The 16,853-nt window shown below is 46.5% G+C and overlaps 1 protein-coding gene across 1 annotated transcript; it reads right to left on the bottom strand.

The window, feature by feature from the left end:
* Positions 1 to 772: 772 nt before the first annotated feature.
* Positions 773 to 15,917, bottom strand: LOC105981462 (signal-regulatory protein beta-2-like). Its single transcript, XM_013010652.1, is given in 6 exon segments — positions 773 to 897; positions 2,456 to 2,544; positions 3,007 to 3,242; positions 3,245 to 3,358; positions 15,654 to 15,745; positions 15,908 to 15,917. Coding segments are annotated over 6 exon segments (666 nt in total).
* Positions 15,918 to 16,853: the final 936 nt, after the last annotated feature.

Raw genomic sequence — 16,853 nt, 5'->3', positions numbered from 1 at the left:
TGTCCGTCTATCTATTGGCTAGGCTGCTAGAACATGGTTCTCTGAGTCCCTGCTCTGCAGCGGAGCTGGACTTGTGTGAGCTTGCTGGAAATCTAGAACAAATGGCTCCCTTCCCATAACGAAGTTGTCTGTGGCGTCCTCTGTGCCGAGTATGTGGGCTCCCATTAACTTCATTGGAGATGATTAGTACTCTCATCTGTTGGAGCGATCTGGGTTGCAGGTTTCCGGGAAAAGTCTTTCTCTGTGGGAAAGATGGTTTTGCTGTAAGAGGGAGGGCCTGTCTCATGCTTCCCCTCACCCTTCCCCACATTATGAGCCCCTGGGCCAAGAGCTGGCATCACTAGGATAGCCTAGGTTCTACCTGGGTTGGGGCCAGAGATCATATTCTGTAGCTATAGAGACCGTGGCAGTGTGTCTATGGGGCACAGCCCGTGTCTGATTTTCTATCAGCATTTCCAGCTCTTAGTAGGACATTCAATAAGCAGGTGGCAGACATGTCTTGAATGGTTAAATGGTCTATGCAGAGTTTGATGATGGCCAGAACAGGAAGAGGTTAACTGTGGCTGGGAGGAGACAAAAAATTCATTGAGGAGGGATTTTTTTTTTTACACTGGGTTCTGAAGGAATAGGAGATTTTTTTAAGAGGACAAAACAAAGCCTTCTAGGGAACAGCTTATATAACAATACAGAGGCTTCACAGAGCTGGCTTGGTCAGGCCTTTGGGACCACCTGCCCTCAACACCTCCCCTGCAGTTTGTCTTACCTTTTACTCTCAGGACATCTGTTTGGTGCCCTGACCAGACAGGTATTGCCTGTTGGGTTTCCTCTGGAATTTTACACAGCAGTAGGTGCCAGCATCCTCAGCAGAGATGACGTAGACAAATATGGATGTCACTGCTGGAGGGCCGGGCAGTTCAGGAGGTCATTGTCTCTGGTCACAGATACCAGCTCCTGTGACTGGCTGATCCAGACATCTGGTTCAGGTCCCCAGAGCCTGAAGGCAAAAAAAATCATCCTTGTTGAATTCCTTCTGCTGGAAGTCATTCTCAGTGTGTTGGCAGAGAGAGCCTGAAAGTACCCAGGGACGGAAACAGAGGACCTAGGACCCCACGGGATTTCAGGACCTCAGAGGAGTAACCATCTCAACCTGGAAGGAGCCAGGAAATCTTTTTTTTTTTTTTTTGTCGGTCGTGGGGCTTGAACTCTGGGCCTGGGCGCTGTCCCTCAGCTCTTCAGCTCAAGGCGAGTGCTCTACCACTTGAGCTACAGCGCCACTTCCAGTTTTCTGGTGGTTTATTGGAGATAGGAGTCTCACAGTCTCTCCTGCCCGGGCTGGCTTTGAACCGCGATCCTCAGATCTCAGCCTCCTGAGTAGCTAGGATTACAGGCGTGAGCCACCAGCGCCCGGCTGAGCCAGGAAATCTTTTGGCAATGTGGGCATCAAGCAAAAGTGACTGTCCCTGTCCACAGCACCTGGGTGGTCTCGTGTCCACTGTTCTACTTGATCCGCCAGTGAGTTGTCAGGCACACACTGCTGCCTAGTTTACATGTTATGTACTTGTACTTAGAGTGATCAGCCAGGAATGGTAGGGCATGGCTGTAATCCCTTGGAAGCTATTTGAAAGGCAGAGTTTGAGAAGATTGAAGTTCAAGGGCAACACAGGCAAAATGTTAGTGAAACCTCATCTCAATCGATAAGCCAGGCATGGTGGTGTGTGTCTATGATCCCAGGGATGTGGGCAGTGGGAGGATGTAGGCAGGTGGATATCCAATGGAAGCTAGCCCTAGGCAAAGATGAGAGACCCCACGAGAAAAAAATTAAATACTAGACAGGGCAGCTGTCTAGTAAGTGCAAGGCTGAGTTCAAACCCGACTACTGAATTGGGTGCTGGTGGTTCTTCATGCCTGTAATCCAAGCTACTAAGGAGGCTGAGAACTGAGAATCAGGGTTTGAAGCCAGCCTGGGCAGGAAAGTCTTTGAGACTCTTATCTCCAATTAATCCCAAAAAGCCAGAAGTAGAGCTATGGATAAAATGGTAGAGTGCTAGCCTTGAGCTAAAAAATCACATGGACCAGTGCCCAGGTCCTAAGTTTAAGCCCCAGGACCAGCACCAACAAAACAAAACAAAACAACTAAACTAAACTAAAAAAACAAACCAATCCAAAAGCAACCCTTACTACTGAGAAAACAAACAAACAAATAAACAGGAAGACAATCCAATCAACCAAGTCCTACACTGCTAAACTGGGCATGGTGGCACATACCTGTAATCCTAGCACTCAGGGGGCTAAAGTAGGAGAACTGTGAGTCTCAGACCAGCCTGGGACTCACATAGCTTGCTTACATAGCAAGGCAAGGAAAAAAGAACAGTACACACTCCTATAGAATGATAGATCTAAGTCCTGCATATACAAGCTACCATGGGTGGAACTCTAGACATCAGGGCCACATCACCAGCTGTCAGGTCACCAGCCCCAGGTTCTGACTCCACTTGGAGTCCTTGCAGTAGGAGTTGAGCCCCATGACTTGCTGTAGCCAATGGGCTGTTAGCAGACACAATACGTGCTTAGGGTGGACTTGGGCAGTTACAAAGGGACCTCTTGGGCTTCAGCCAGCTCCATGAGACAAACACACCCTGAGTGACTGCTACCCCTCCACTCTGGGCCCTGGCATGAGACTCAAGGAGTACAATCATCCCAGCTGCCAGCAAAAGAGCTGGGGACGGGGTGGGGGAGGAGGGGGAGAGGGCTCAGTTATGGTGCTTGGATGCAGGGCCTAGGTGCTATCAATGGCCTTTTCTGCTAAAGCCATAGAGCCACTTCTGGTTTCCTGGTGGTTTAACTGAAGATAAGAGTCTCATGTGAGATGTGATCCTCACATCTCAGCCTCTTGAAAAGCTAGATGTGAGCCAAGCCACCAGCACTCAGCAAGCTGCTGTGATTTTTTTTAATTGTGTAACAGCCTGATCAGTCCTGAAGCCACAGGGCCTTGTACTCACCCCTCACCTGCACCAGGTGCCCCCATCCACCTTCCCTGCTGAGTCTTCTGGGAGCCTCATACACAGGTAGGTTCCAGCATGTTCCTTGGTGACACTGAGGATGTGGATGGAGTAATGGCACCTCAGAGGCTCCAGCGTTTGCTGGCTCATGGGTATAACCCCAGGGAAGACGCCATGCTGGAAGTTGTAAGTCTCTTGTTTGTCCTGAGTGCTCACCATGATCCATTTTATCCTGTCATCCATCCACACAGGGAGCTGGCCACCATACACCTGAGGAGGAGTGTGTCACCTTCTGCCACCAGTAGGGGGCCCCCGGACTTCAGCATTTGCGGTTCATTCTCTGCTGTGCTCTGAGGACCCTGGGACCAATGGAGGCAGACTTTCACTTGACTTGAAGGCCTGGAGCTCTAAAAGGGAAACGGAAAAAAAAAAAATCTACTCTTTATCTAGCCAGGAACAATCACCCAGGACAGGAGAGGGCAGGGAAAAGGGATGGAGTGGCTGGCTGAGAGAAGAGTTGTTTAATGGAAAATCTGTAAGGAATCAGAAGAGCCAGACACTTGGTAGCTCTCCCCTGTAATCATAGCTATTCAGGAGGCTGAGACCTGAGGACCGCGATTGGAAACCAGCCTGGGTAGAAAATACCGTGAGACTGTCATCTGTATTTCTTTTTTTTTTTGTATTTCTTTTTTTTTGGGGGGGGGTCCAGTCCTGGGGCCTGAACTCTGGGCCTGGGCGCTGTCCCTCAGCTCTTCAGCTCAAGGCTAGCGCTCTACCACTTGAGCCACAGCGCCACTTCCAGCTTTTTTCTTTTTGCTTATGTGGTGCTGAGGAATCGAACCCAGGGCCTCAGGCATGCAAGGCAAGCGCTCTACCACTGAGCCACCTTCCCAGCCCTGTCATCTGTATTTCTTGTGTGGATAAACCACAGCTTGCTTTTCTGCTGACTTGTTGGCAGACTTGAACTATTTGTGATTTGGAAATATTGCAAATACAACATTTATGAACACTCCTGTACAGCATTGAACAAAAAAAGCTAAGGGACAGTGTCCAGGTCCTGAGTTCAAGCCCTGGTACCGGCACAAAAAAGAACTGTAAAATGTTACAATTTCCTTGAAAACAACGGGGCAGTGTCTTAAAAAGTTAAGGACTGAAAGTGTTGCTCAAGCCAGCAAACCACCTGCCTGGCAAGCGTAAGGCCCTGAGTTCAAACCTCAGCACCACAAAACAAAAGTTAAACATAACACCTACCCTATTTTATAGTCATCTGATTTTTTAGGTATCTTCCCAGTTTTTTTTTCTGGGGTATCTCCTTCGGTGCTTGTTCTCTCTCATGACCAGGTTTGCTGTGTTCTATTCCTCATGCTGTCAATGACTGTGGCTCCTCTGGTACTATAGTAAGCCATGGTCCTGGTGCACTGCCTAGTGTCTGTACGTGACACTGCAGTCATACTATGTCCAGCAGGTTGAAGGCTTGTTTTCAATACTTCCATACCTGTCCTCCTGCCCCTCCCCCCCCAGGTTGTTCTTGTCAATGTTTAGATTCTGACAAGACAGAAGCCAGCTGCTAGGCTTGGATGTTGAGCATCACCTTAAGGTCCACATGTAAAGGTTTGCTGTCCTGGGTATTTTTCTTTTTTGGTTGGTCGTGGGGCTTGAACTCTGGGCTTGGGCACTGTCCCTGTGCTCTTCAGCTCAAGGCCAGCGCTCCACTGCTTGAGCCACAGCGCCACTCCCGGTTTTCTAGTGGTTTATTGGAGATAAGAGACTCACGAACTTTCCTGCCCAGGCTGGCTTTGAACCACAATCCTCAGATCTCAGCCTCCTGAGTAGCTAGGATGACAGGCGTGAGCCACTGTTGCCCGGCCATGGGTATTGATACTGGGAAGTGAGATGAACCTTTAAAAGGTGGGCCCCAAACCAGGTGCTTGTGGCTCACACCTGTCATCCTAGCTACTCAGGAGGCTGACATCTGAAAATTGTGGTTCCAAACCAGCCTGGGAAGGAAAGTCCATGAGACTCTTATCTCCAATAAACTACTCAGAAAAAGCTGGAAGTGGTGCTGTGGCACAGGAACAGTGCCCAGGCCCTGAAATTCAAGGTGGAGCTTAGTGGGAGATCTTTAGGTGATTGGGGGCATGACCTAGAAGGGAACTCTAGCCTCTCTCTCTCTTCTCTTTCTGCTCTGGTTTGAGTCTTGACAGCTTTCTGCTATACATGCTCCCTCCATGTTGAGCTGCTAGCCTCTGCTTTCACCAGAACTGGACTGAGGCTGTACCATGTCTTTGAACCTCCGAAATGGTGAGCTAAATAAATTATCCTTTACTTCATGGGTAGCCTATGTCAGGTATTCAGTCATGGTAAAGCCAACACAGTACTGAGTGGACACACCATCCCTTTCCCTCCTCAGGTACAAGGCAGGAGTTGTGTTGTCCCTCCTGTGTTTCTTGCCTTGTGTTGGGGGTATGGTGGAGGTGTGGGGGGCGGGGCTCTGGTAACTTCAGGCCATTTTCTCCCTATGGAGTGTCAATGCAATTGGCTTCTAACTTGCTGGCCTGCAGCAACCTCCAAACTAGTTTCTAGATTTCTTATGAGGGCAGCTGGTCCTCTGGTGTTAGAATTAATGTTTCCTTGCAGGAGAGAGACTCTGGGACCTCTGACTTCACCATTTGCGGACATCCCTCCTTCTTATTTAAAGGTTTTTGAAGTTCTTCTCTGTTGTTGAATGTCACATTTATGTTGTATCATGTGGTTTTTTTTTTTTTTTTGTCGGTCATGGGGCTTGAACTCTGGGCTTGAGCGCTGTCCCTCAGCTCTTTAGCTCAAGGCTAGCACTCTACTACTTGAGCTACAGTGCCACTTCTGGTTTTCTGGTGGTTATTGGAGATAAGAGTTTCACACATTTTCCTGCCCAGGCTGGCTTTGAACCAAGATCTTCAGATCTCAGCCTCCTGAGTAGCCAGGATTAAAGGTGTGAGCCACTGGCGCCTGGCTCATGTGGTCTTTATTTGCCTTCATCTATGTGTCTGTGAGGCTGAGCCTTGTTTCCACAGGGTCTAGCGGCACCTGCTTCTTCTTCTAAGGACCACAGGATCAAACATGCACTCTTTCCTCTATTAGACTGTTGTTATTATTTATTTATTAATTCACTTATTGTGCCATTACTGGGGCTTGAACTCAGAGCTTGGCTCTGTCCCCTAGCTTTTATTTTTCCACTTTCGAGGCTAGCTCTCTGCCACGTGAGTCACAGCTCCACTTCCATCTTTTTGGTGATTAATTGGAGGTAAGAGTCTCCAAGGCTTTCCTTTCCAGGCTAGCTTTGACCCTTAATCTTTAGATCTCAGCCTCCTGAGTAGCTAGAATTATGGGTGTGAGCCACTGACACCTGGTGCAATGATTTCTCTTAATCGTGGAGCTGGGGTGGTGCGTGAAATTCTTCCAGGTCTCCTTTTGACATGTCCCTGTACATAGTGTTTTTCTTACCAAATGCTTAGGTGTCATCAGTTTAGCAACAGAAGTTCTAGAAAGGACCTGAACACACATACACACACTTTTCCTAGAGGGTCAAAAGCTGACAACAAGAGATATTAGAAAATCTGAAAATACAAAACAGTAGACATGGAAAAATAAAACTTTCTCAAGATGAATCCAATGCTTACCAGTATTAAAGAAGCTACTCTTAGAAGTAAAAATTACTTTTATTAAAGTTTCATGGAAACCATCCACAGAACATTCAGACCTTTGAATTCTAAGAACCAGGCCCTGCTGCCCACTGTCTGAGTTTGCCCTCCACACGACTCCCTCTATCTCTTTCTTTTTGTTTTGTTCTGCAAAGCTTGAAATGAATTCCACTAGGAACCAAGAAAAATGAGGGTTGCACATGGTCTAAATGAAATTCATTATTTTCTCTCTTCCTATATATTACTAGTGGAAGAGTACTGGAAATTTATAGGAAGAAAACACAGAGGGAATTGTGTGTTTTTTTAAAATGGTTGGATACATTAGATCCCCTCAAGTCAAATCGGTGTTTATGAGCAAATAAACGGATTAAAGTGAAATAACGTTATGCAAATCCCCCAGTTGTTTTTCTTGGATAGCTTTGTTGAGACAGCAACATCAACAAAGCTGCCTGCAGGTGGCGCTGAAGAGTTCTGCAATCTGTTTTTCACAGATCCCTTTCTCTCTGCTTGGCGTGTTTTATTGTGACTCAGTCACAATAAAATGTCATGCATCAGTCTCCAGGGAAGCTGTTTCTGCAGTTACAGAGCAAATGCACCTTTGAGTTCCAAAAGCTGAGGTCCAGATGAAAGGTGCAGAAGTTTAGAAAAATATAGGCCCTGGAAGAATCAGCCCTTTCTTTACCACTCCCCACACTCACCTCAGTTACCTGCTGGGATTAGGTGACATTGCTCAGGATGTGGGAGAGAGGAGGAGAGCCCCAGAGTGGTCTCTAGAGAAAAGTGCTACCCTGACTTCCTGAAATTAGATCAAATTTGTAAAGACTGGAGAGTCAGGGGTTTTAGGGTGACAGGCCTCGTAGAGTTCTGTTCTCTGCCTGGTAACAGGGCAGATGGAGGGTGCCTTCTGTCTGTGTGGAAAGGACCGGAGACCACATTGCAGAGCTAGCTGAAGTCCCAGCGTGCTTAAGAGGATTGTGGGTGGAGCTGCAGCCAATGGGCAGGAAGTTTTGGGTTCCCCAGTCCTGGCACCGCTGTGGATCTGCCCTCAAGGGCAGAAGCCCTTCTTAGCAGAAGCCTGCATGGGCTGATTTATCACACAAAGGCACCTCAGACACTCTGGGCAGAAGAATGGTGGGAGGACCAATGGATGGAGGAGAAACCACTAGAACCACCGGAGGATAATTGACTAAAACACAAATATTAGCCAGGTGCCAGTGGCTCACACCTGTTATTCTAGCTACCTAGGAGGCTGAGATCTGAGAATCTTGGTTCAAAATCAGCCTGGGCAGGAAAATTCAAGAGACTCTCATCTACAATTAAACCAGCAAACAGAAGTGGAACTGTAGTTCAAATGGTAGAGCACCAACTTTGAGTTAAAAACAAACAAACAAAAAAAACCCCAGAGGACAATGTCCATGCCCTAGGTTCAAGCCCCAGTAACGGCATATCTAGAAATGTTTGATTGTAGAGAATTTCTTTTTATTTATTTATTTATTTTTTATTTGTGAACATACTGTACAGAGGGGTTACAATTACATGGGCAGGATAATGCGTACATTTCTTACCAAGCATTGCAGCCTCCTCCTTTGGTTTACCCTTCACATCCCTTCCCAGCCTCCCCCCTCCCCCCCTGATTGTAGAGAATTTCTACATTGCAGTATAGCAGAAATACACTTGGTGGCGTTGTCTCATTTGGTCTCACCATCTGAGCTCTTGAGGGCAGCTTTCCTATCTGTAACCAGGTTGGGGCGGAGGGTAGACTCAGTGGTACCAAGAGCATTTCCAGCTCAGCACCTCCTGGGTGGTCGGCAGCTTTCCTATCTGTAACCAGGTTGGGGTGGAGGGTGGATTCAGTGGTACCAAGAGCATTTCCAGCTCAGCACCTCCTGGGTGGTCACTGCTACTGCTCATCTGTGAATGCTTCCTGTCCCTCCCAGGCTTTATTTTTATTTTTTATTGTAAAGATACTATACAGAGGGTTACAGTTACATGAGTGAGGTAATGAGTACACTTCCTCTTGAACATTGTTACCCCCTCCATTGTTTTCCCCCTACCATCCCCGCTCCCAGGCTTTTTTGCAAGCAAGCTTCCTGCAGGCTCCCGCAAAGCTACTGGGGACCACCCCAACACTCTATCCCCTGCAGATACCATAGGCTGCTTTTTCTGCCACTAATTCAGACTACATCCAATTGTTAAAAAAAAATCACAACAGAACAACCCATCAGTTGAAGAATCATGCTGATAATCCTCAGCAGATAGGAAAATGAAAAGGAAACACATATATCTCTAATCAGGCCATTCTAACAAGCGGAAAGCATTTGATCTCTTGGTTTCCTCTTTCAACCCATGTCTGCTGAATACCTGTTTTGTACCAGGGCCTGGAGATTGCATTGTATCCAAACACTTTTGAGAAGCCAGAATGATAGAAAAGGGAAATCAGGATATTTTAGCTCTGTTGACCAGCTAGTCTAGTAACCTGCTGGATAGACTCCATGACTTCATACATCTCTTTTCTACCCTGACCCCTCTCTCCGGCACCCCAAGCACATCTGTTTGTCTGCCCATGCCATAATTCCACTGGAGGCTGAACAAATGTTATATTTAACAAATTTCAACCTGGACTTCTAATTCCCACCATTGAATCTATCCTTCCACTTGCCTTCTTTATCTGGTCCTTTGCTCAGCCTAGTCACAAACTGGCCTCAATTTCTCTCCCCATTCCCTTTCTACCCCCAGCACATCCTGTCATTTCCATTTCCATGTATTCCTCTCATTCATCACTTTCTCCTCATCTCTGCCTTCTGCTCTCAGCTCCTCACTCCCATTACCTCTGGGTACGACCTCAGTTTTCTGATTGCTTGTTTTACTTTAATCTACTTACCCCACAGGAGCCAGTGGAAATTTCTAGAATTTTGCATCGGATCTTGTAATTTGCTCTGTGGATTAAAACTCTCTTGTGCCTTTCTATTCTTTGATTAAAATCCTAAAAATGTCTCCTGTGGCCAGTAGTATCTCTGGGTGGTCTGACTTCCTCTAATGTCTCCATTATTATTGCCTCTAACCCCCTTCTCTTCCTTGACCATTCCAATCTCACATGTTACTTTAGAATTTGGCACAATAGGTTCCCTTTGGCTAGGAGGTATTCCCCAAGCTCGTCAGATAACAGCTTAAATGCTCTTTTTCAGAAAGGCTTTCCCTGCTGCTCTTTTTTTTCCCCATCAGCTAGCAGCCATTTAGTTTCTGAGCCTGTGGAGACTTGCATCATTGCACTCTCATTACAATAACGATTATTTCTTTTGTGCTTTGGGTTTGAACTCAAGGTCTTTTTTTTTTGTCAGTTGTGGATCTTGAACTCTGGGCCTAGGTGCTGTCTCTCAGCAATTCAGCTCAAGGATAGCTCTCTACCACTTGAGGACAGCACTACTTCTGGTTTTCTAGTGGTTAATTGGAGATAAGAGGCTCACAGACTTTCCTGCCCAGGCTGGCTTTGAACTGTGATCTTCAGATCTCTGTCTCCTGAGTAGCCAGGATTACAAGTGTGAGCAGCTGACACCTGGCTTGCCATCCCCCTTTTACAGTATTCCCTCCAGGGCTTTCATTATATTTTGTAATTCTTTTTCCTGTTCTTCTTGAGTCACATACTATTTTGTGTGTACTTTTAAATGCATTTAAGTATATATATATATATTGCTGGTCGTGGGCCTGGGCACTGTCCCTCAGCTCTTCAGCTCAAGGCTAGTGCCTACCACTTGAGCTACAGCGCCACTTCCAGCTTTTTCTGCTTATGTGGTGCTGAGGGATCAAACCAGGGCCTCATGCATGCAAAGCAAACACTCTACCACTGAGTCACCTTCCCACCCCCAGAATTTGAGTTTTTATACAAAAGAGTGTCATGATTTATGCTTTATATCCTCCATAGATATTCCATTGCTAAGATTTAGACTACTGCTAAGTGTAGTTGGAATCCACTGAGTTTTATGGTTGAATAGTTCTCACCTGGAGCTTAACCAACCTTTCTGCCCTCACCCTGCAGACACATATTTGTATCTGTTGCTAATTTTAACCAGTGCTACTCTCAGTGTTATAGTGTATATGTTTGTCCCTCAGCTTCCTAAGCTGAAATTCTGGGGGTTCCTTTTGGGTATAACAGGAGAGCAGAAATACTAGGCTCTAGGCCATGGGAATGTTCAATACAACCTTTGCTGTCCCAAGACACCATGCCCACCGACACTCCTACAAGAAACATCCAATTCCTTCTTTATTTCCCCCATTGGATCAGAAACAACATGGTGCCTGGCTGTAGGACTGTGCCTTGCCTTTCCCTAGTAACTAATGCAGCTGGGCCTTCAGGTTTATTGGCTTTCAATCCATTCTCTCGATGGGGCTGTCAAAATTTCACATCAGACCTTGAGCCCATGGTGGACTTCCCTGTAGGCTCAGGAGATAGCCAAAGCCACAGGTGTGGGTTTTCCTGTGGGATGGAGTCCTAAGTCCCTGTTAGTGAAGAGTGGCCAGGAAGCTTCACTACCTGGGGTAGGCCTCCCTCATCTTCTTTGGGAGCTGCAGATGACAGGGGAGAGGGACAGGCATCAGAGGGCTGTGGAGGTGGAGGGTGGTGTCACAGCTACAAATATTGAGGCACATCTTCCTCCTGGCCCTGTCCCCGTAGATAAGACAGAAGGGAATGAAAGGTCCTATGCCACAGAGGAGGGCTGTCCTTTATGTGCCTGTAACCTGAATAGGAAGCAGGGAGCTGAGGCAAAGCCATGCTCTCTTCACTCTTCCTGGGAAATGCCAACTTCCTCTTTCTCTTCCTCTTTAAATGTTCCCTGTCTCCTCCCTACCAGGGTCCACCTATCACCACCCAGTGACAGGAAGATAAGCATGGTCAGGACAGGCCTGTTTCCTGCTTGCATCCCTTCATTCCAGGCAGGCTTAGCCTCAGTTGCCAAGACAACACTGTGGTCTCCTTTCAGCTCAGTTTCCTTATCTTCTTTTTTGTTTTTTCTTTTTTCCCCTTGGCAGTAGTGAGGTTTGAACTCAGTGCCTTGCACTTGTTGGGCAGGCATTCTGCTGTTGAGACACATTTCTAGCCTTTTTTTTTTTTTGGTCTGCTGTAGGGCTTGAACTCAGAGCATAGGAACTGTCCCTGAGCCTCTTTGTGCTCAAGGCTAGTACTCTGTCACTTGAGCCACAGCACCACTTCTGGTTTTTGAGTGATTCATTGGCGATAAGAGTCTCATGGAGACTTCTCTGCCTGGGCTGGCTTTCAACCTCCGTTCTCAGATCTCAGCCTCCTGAGTAGCTAGGATTACAGGTGTAAGCCACCAGTGCCTGACTATTTCTAGTCTTTTTTATGCTGTTTATTTATTCATTTTTTGAGCTAGACCTGGGGCTTGAACTCAGTGCCTAGGCTCTGTCCTTGAGCTGCTTTTGCTTAAGCCTGGCACTCTGGCTATTTTTTTTTTTAAGTAGTGTATTGGAGACAAGGGTCTCACAGATTTTTCTGCACAGGCTGGCTTTGAGATCTTCAGATCTCAGTCTCCTGAGTAGCTAGGATTACAGGCATGAGCCACCAGCACTATGCTATTTTGGTTATTTTTATTTTTATTTGGGCCAGTCATGGGGCTTGAACTCAGGGGTTGGGTGTGTATTGTTCCTGAGCTTTTCTGCTCAAGGCTAGCACTGTATTACTTTGAGCCACAACTCTACTTTTGGCTTTCTGGTGGTTAATTAGTGATAAGCCTGCCAAGGCTGCTTTTTTTGGGGGGGTGGGGTGGGGTGGGTCGTGGGGCCTGAACTCTGGGCCTTGTTGCTCTCCCTCAGCTCTTCAGCTCAAGGCAAGTGATCTACCACTTGAGCCACAGCAGCACTTCCAGTTTTCTGGTGGTTTATTGGAGATAAGAGTCTCCTGGATTTTCCTACCTGGGCTGGCTTTGACTGTGATCCTCATATTCAGCCTCCTGAGTAGCTAGGATTACAGGTGTGAGCCACTGGTGCCTGGCCTAGGCTGCCTTTGAATCATGATCCTCAGCCTCCTGAGTAGCTAGGTATGCTGGTGATTTTTAAGATAGTCTCACCTCTTGCCTGGGTATGTACCTGGACCTTGATCTACCCAGTTTAGGCTCCCAGTCTTATCTAGGATGAAAGGCTCATACTACTTCATCTAGCTTCCCTCTGTTCTGCCTGGAATGGCCTCAAACCATGATCCTCCAGATCTTAGTCTCTTTAGTTGTAAGAATTAAAGGCATGTGACACTACTACCAAGGTCCATTTCCCTTACCTTTAAACTTGGGATAGGAAGACAGATTTTATCAAACCAGAACAGCCAAGAAAAGTACCTAATAATGCTCAGTACCTGTTAAAGCTGGATGGCTTCTGTGTGAGAACTGGAAAAAGACAGCTCCTACTAATGCAGTGATTTTCAACAGCATTTGATAAAATGAGCAGGTGGTATCAGCATCCAGCTGAGTGATGAAAACAGTACTTCCTGCTGTTCAGTACCAAAGGCATCCAAGGAAGAGGGTGCTATAATTTCTTCCTCACTTTACAATAAAGAAGGGAGTTTTGGACAGGCAAAACCACACATAGTTAGCATGAGAATCTAGCTTGTCTGCTGAGTGTGTGTGTGTGTGTGTGTGACTGAGATTTGAACCTAGTGCCTAAACTAACTCCCTTGCCTGGAGTCTGATCTGTTTCCGTCTTTCCTTCCTTCCTTCCTTCCTTCTTTCCTTCCTTCCTTCCTTCCTTCCTTCCTGCCTTCCTTCTTTTCCCCTTTTCTTTCCCTCCTTCCCTCTTTTCCTTCCTCCATCTCTCCCTCTGTCTCTCCTCTCTTTCTCCTTCCTTCCATTTCTTTCCTTTTTTCTTTCTTTGTGATGGTCCTGGGGTGAAGGCTAGCATTCTTCCATTTGAGCCACCCCTTCACTTCTGCCATTTTGCTGATTGATTGCAGATAAGAGTCATGAGAACTTTCCTTCCCAGAATGACTTTGCACTTTGATCCTCAGATCTCGGGCTCCTGAGTAGCTAGGATCACAGGTATGAGCCATTGGTACCCGTCTCTACTTCATTTTTTTTTTTTCCTTTTGGTTATACTGAAATTTGAAATCAGGTCCTTATACTTGCTGGGCAAGCATTTTACCACTTGAACCACATCCCCAACTCCTTTTTCTTTATTTTACAAGTACATTTTTTTTTTTTTTTGCCGTGGGGCAGGTCTTGTGCTACAGTCTTCTCATCTTCACTTCTCATGTAGCTTGGATCACAGGTGTGGACCAACAAGCCTAGCTTATGTGTTGCAAGGGGATTTCATTAACTATTTTTTTTTTCTGGGGCTGGCTTTGCGACACTATGCTCCTTTCTCCATCTTCATCTTCCACATAGCTGGTATGACAGGAGATCTGAGCTTTTAGCTGCTTGATTATTCCACTCCTACTTACCCAAGTCCACTGGTTGGTCTCTGAACTTGCTCAGGTAGATGCTTGCCTGTTCCAATGCCTGGGTGTCCTGAAACACTTGGCAGCTAAACATCTTTTCTTCCTGAAGTATTGACCAGGATGTGACTGTCTTGGCTGAATGTCCCATCTGAATTCTTGAAGAGATCAATGGTCCCAACACGTTCCTCTCCAGCCAGGTGATCTGTACATCTTTAGAGTAGAAGCTTTGCATGTGACGTGTGATGATGGTGCTTTGAGTTCCAGAACATGGTGTGCTGAGCAGCTCACTGTGGGCACAACTGAAACAACAGCCTTCTTCCTTCACATTCTTTTTTTCTTCTTCTTCTTCTTTCTGTTCCTGGGACTTGAGTTCTGGGCCTGGGTGCTGTCCCTAAGTTCCTTTTGCTCAAGGCTAGCACTACCACTTGAGTTATAGTACCACTTCTGGCTTTTTCTTTTTCTTTTTTGGTTGGTCATGGGGCTTGAACTCCGGGCTTGGGTACTGTCCCTCAGCTCTTCAGCTCAAGGCGAGCGTTCTACCACTTGAGCCACAGCGCCACTTCCACTTCTGGCTTTTTCTGTGATTAACTCAAGAGTCTCATAGACTTTCCTACCCAGGCTGGCTTTGAACCACAATCCTCAGATCTCAACCTCCTGAATAGTTAGGATTACAGGTGTGAGCCACCGATGTCCAGCTTTCGCCACATTCTCTCTTCATGCAAAACATGCTCAAGTAGCATCTATACCCATCTAAGCTTGCACTCATCGTGGTCCTGTCCCCAGAGAGCTCCTACTCTGATGGGGAGGGCAGGAGGAAAGGTAGGAGTCATATGACCTGAACAGGGAGGGGTCCTGAGAGTCTACAATACGGGTCCCTGACTTAGTGTGGTGGTAGGCAGGCTAGGAAAGGTTTCTGGAGGAAGTGACCCTTGGGTGCAAATACAAAAGGATAACACAATAGGAGGCAACAGTAGGAGGCAGATTTTGTTTCTCACAAATAGTGACAACAAGCCCCCTGTGGTTTTCCATAACTTTACCACTCCTCACTAGAGAGATCCCTGGAATCAGAGTGGGACTTTGTGACTGCTGATAAACAGAATGTGGAAGATGTGCCATCTGCGCGTGTGTGACTCCCCGGGCTGTCACAAAAGTGGATCTGGCTTTCACCCATTGATCTATTGGGGCATCTTTTGAACCCAGCCACAACCTGGAAGGAAGTTTAAACATGGCTCATTTGGAAGGAAGATAGGAGAGGCCCACATGGAGGAGAGGAGGACAGTTCTACAGGGCAAGGAGCCTCATGCTCACCTCCCTGGGAGTTAGCAGAGAGTGAAGCCAAGGATGCAGGCACAGAGCTCTATAATATGGCAGCCTGTGGTGGCTGCAAAGGTTGACCGTGTGTGTGTGTGTGTGTGTGTGTGTGTTTCTTGCCTCAGACGACCCAGGAAATGAGCTCTGAGGATCCTTTGCACCTCACGGTGGACTACCTGGCAGGGAGTGGAGTAAGGAAGAGGCACAAAACAGCAGGGCAGTGCTGACCAAGCTGTAGGAGGAAGCATCTCCAGGCACGAAGACGAGGGTGTGGAAATCTGGAAACTCCACATCATTCTCAAACCGTCTCGCATCGATGGCTTTGGGATAAAAGCCACTTCATATGCAGATGAGGGTCAGCAACCAGCACCGGCTGGCACTGTGCCTAGGGGTCAGACATCTCTGTAAGGGAGGGCTGAGATTCCATCAGACGAAGGAGGAGAGAGGAAGGAGAGAGAAGAGAAATGAAGATGGCGAGTTACTCTCCAGCATAATATCCACCTTCCTGGTTCACCTTGTTCCAAGGTCTCAACTCCAGCGTTCTTCTCTTAATAAATCTCTATCACTACTCCTATAACAACTGAAAAGGTAGCCTCCCTAATTCGGCTTTTCAATACTTAACAACTCATTCTTGGAAGGCAAGCCATGGTGATTTTGCTAAAATTCAAATCAGTTACAGCAATGATCATCAATTTAGATTATTTTGAGCATACATCTATGTTTATTAAAAAATTCACTTTATTGTCATTATAAAGATGAGGTACAGAGGGCTTGAGATTCCATGAGTCAGGTAAGGACTCATTTCTTTTTGTACAGTGCTTCCCTTCCCTCAGCCTCTCCTAGTCTCTCCCTGCCAACATTCATGGAAATCTAGTTCTCATCCCTGTCCCTTCCACTCTATTTCCTCCCTCTAAGATACATAACATTTTATTTTATTTCTCTTTTAAAAAACATGAGCAACTTTATATGCTTGTACATTTTACTCTTTTAAACAAAAAAGGTGGTGTCTTCCGCCTACTATGCCGAATATTGCCTTCCTAGTCAATCCTATCCTGTGGGACACTCTGAAATGGAATGCGGATTCTTCTTCACATTCAATTTATTTGTTTGTTTGTTTATGTGCTGGTACTGGGGCTTGAACTCAGGGTCTCATGCTTCATTTTTTTTTTCTTTTTTGCTCAAGGCTAGTGCTGTACCACTTGAGTTATGTCAGTACTTCTGTTTTTTGCTAGTTAATTAGAGATAAGAGTCTCATGGACTTTCCTGCCTGGGCTTATGATCCTCATATCGTAGTCACCTGAGTAACTAGCATTACAGGTTTGAGCCACCTGGCTTCTTTTTTCTTTTCTTTTTTTTCTTGTTGAGACTTGAACTCTGGGCCTGGCACTGTCCTTGAGCTCTTCAGCCCAAGGCAAGTGCTCTACCACT

This window comes from Dipodomys ordii, unplaced genomic scaffold (genome assembly GCF_000151885.1).
Source record: "Dipodomys ordii isolate 6190 unplaced genomic scaffold, Dord_2.0 Scaffold13, whole genome shotgun sequence".
Lineage (NCBI taxonomy): Eukaryota > Metazoa > Chordata > Mammalia > Rodentia > Heteromyidae > Dipodomys > Dipodomys ordii.
The sequence above is the reverse complement of the archived record's forward strand: the minus strand, read 5'-3'. Positions and strand labels throughout refer to the sequence as shown.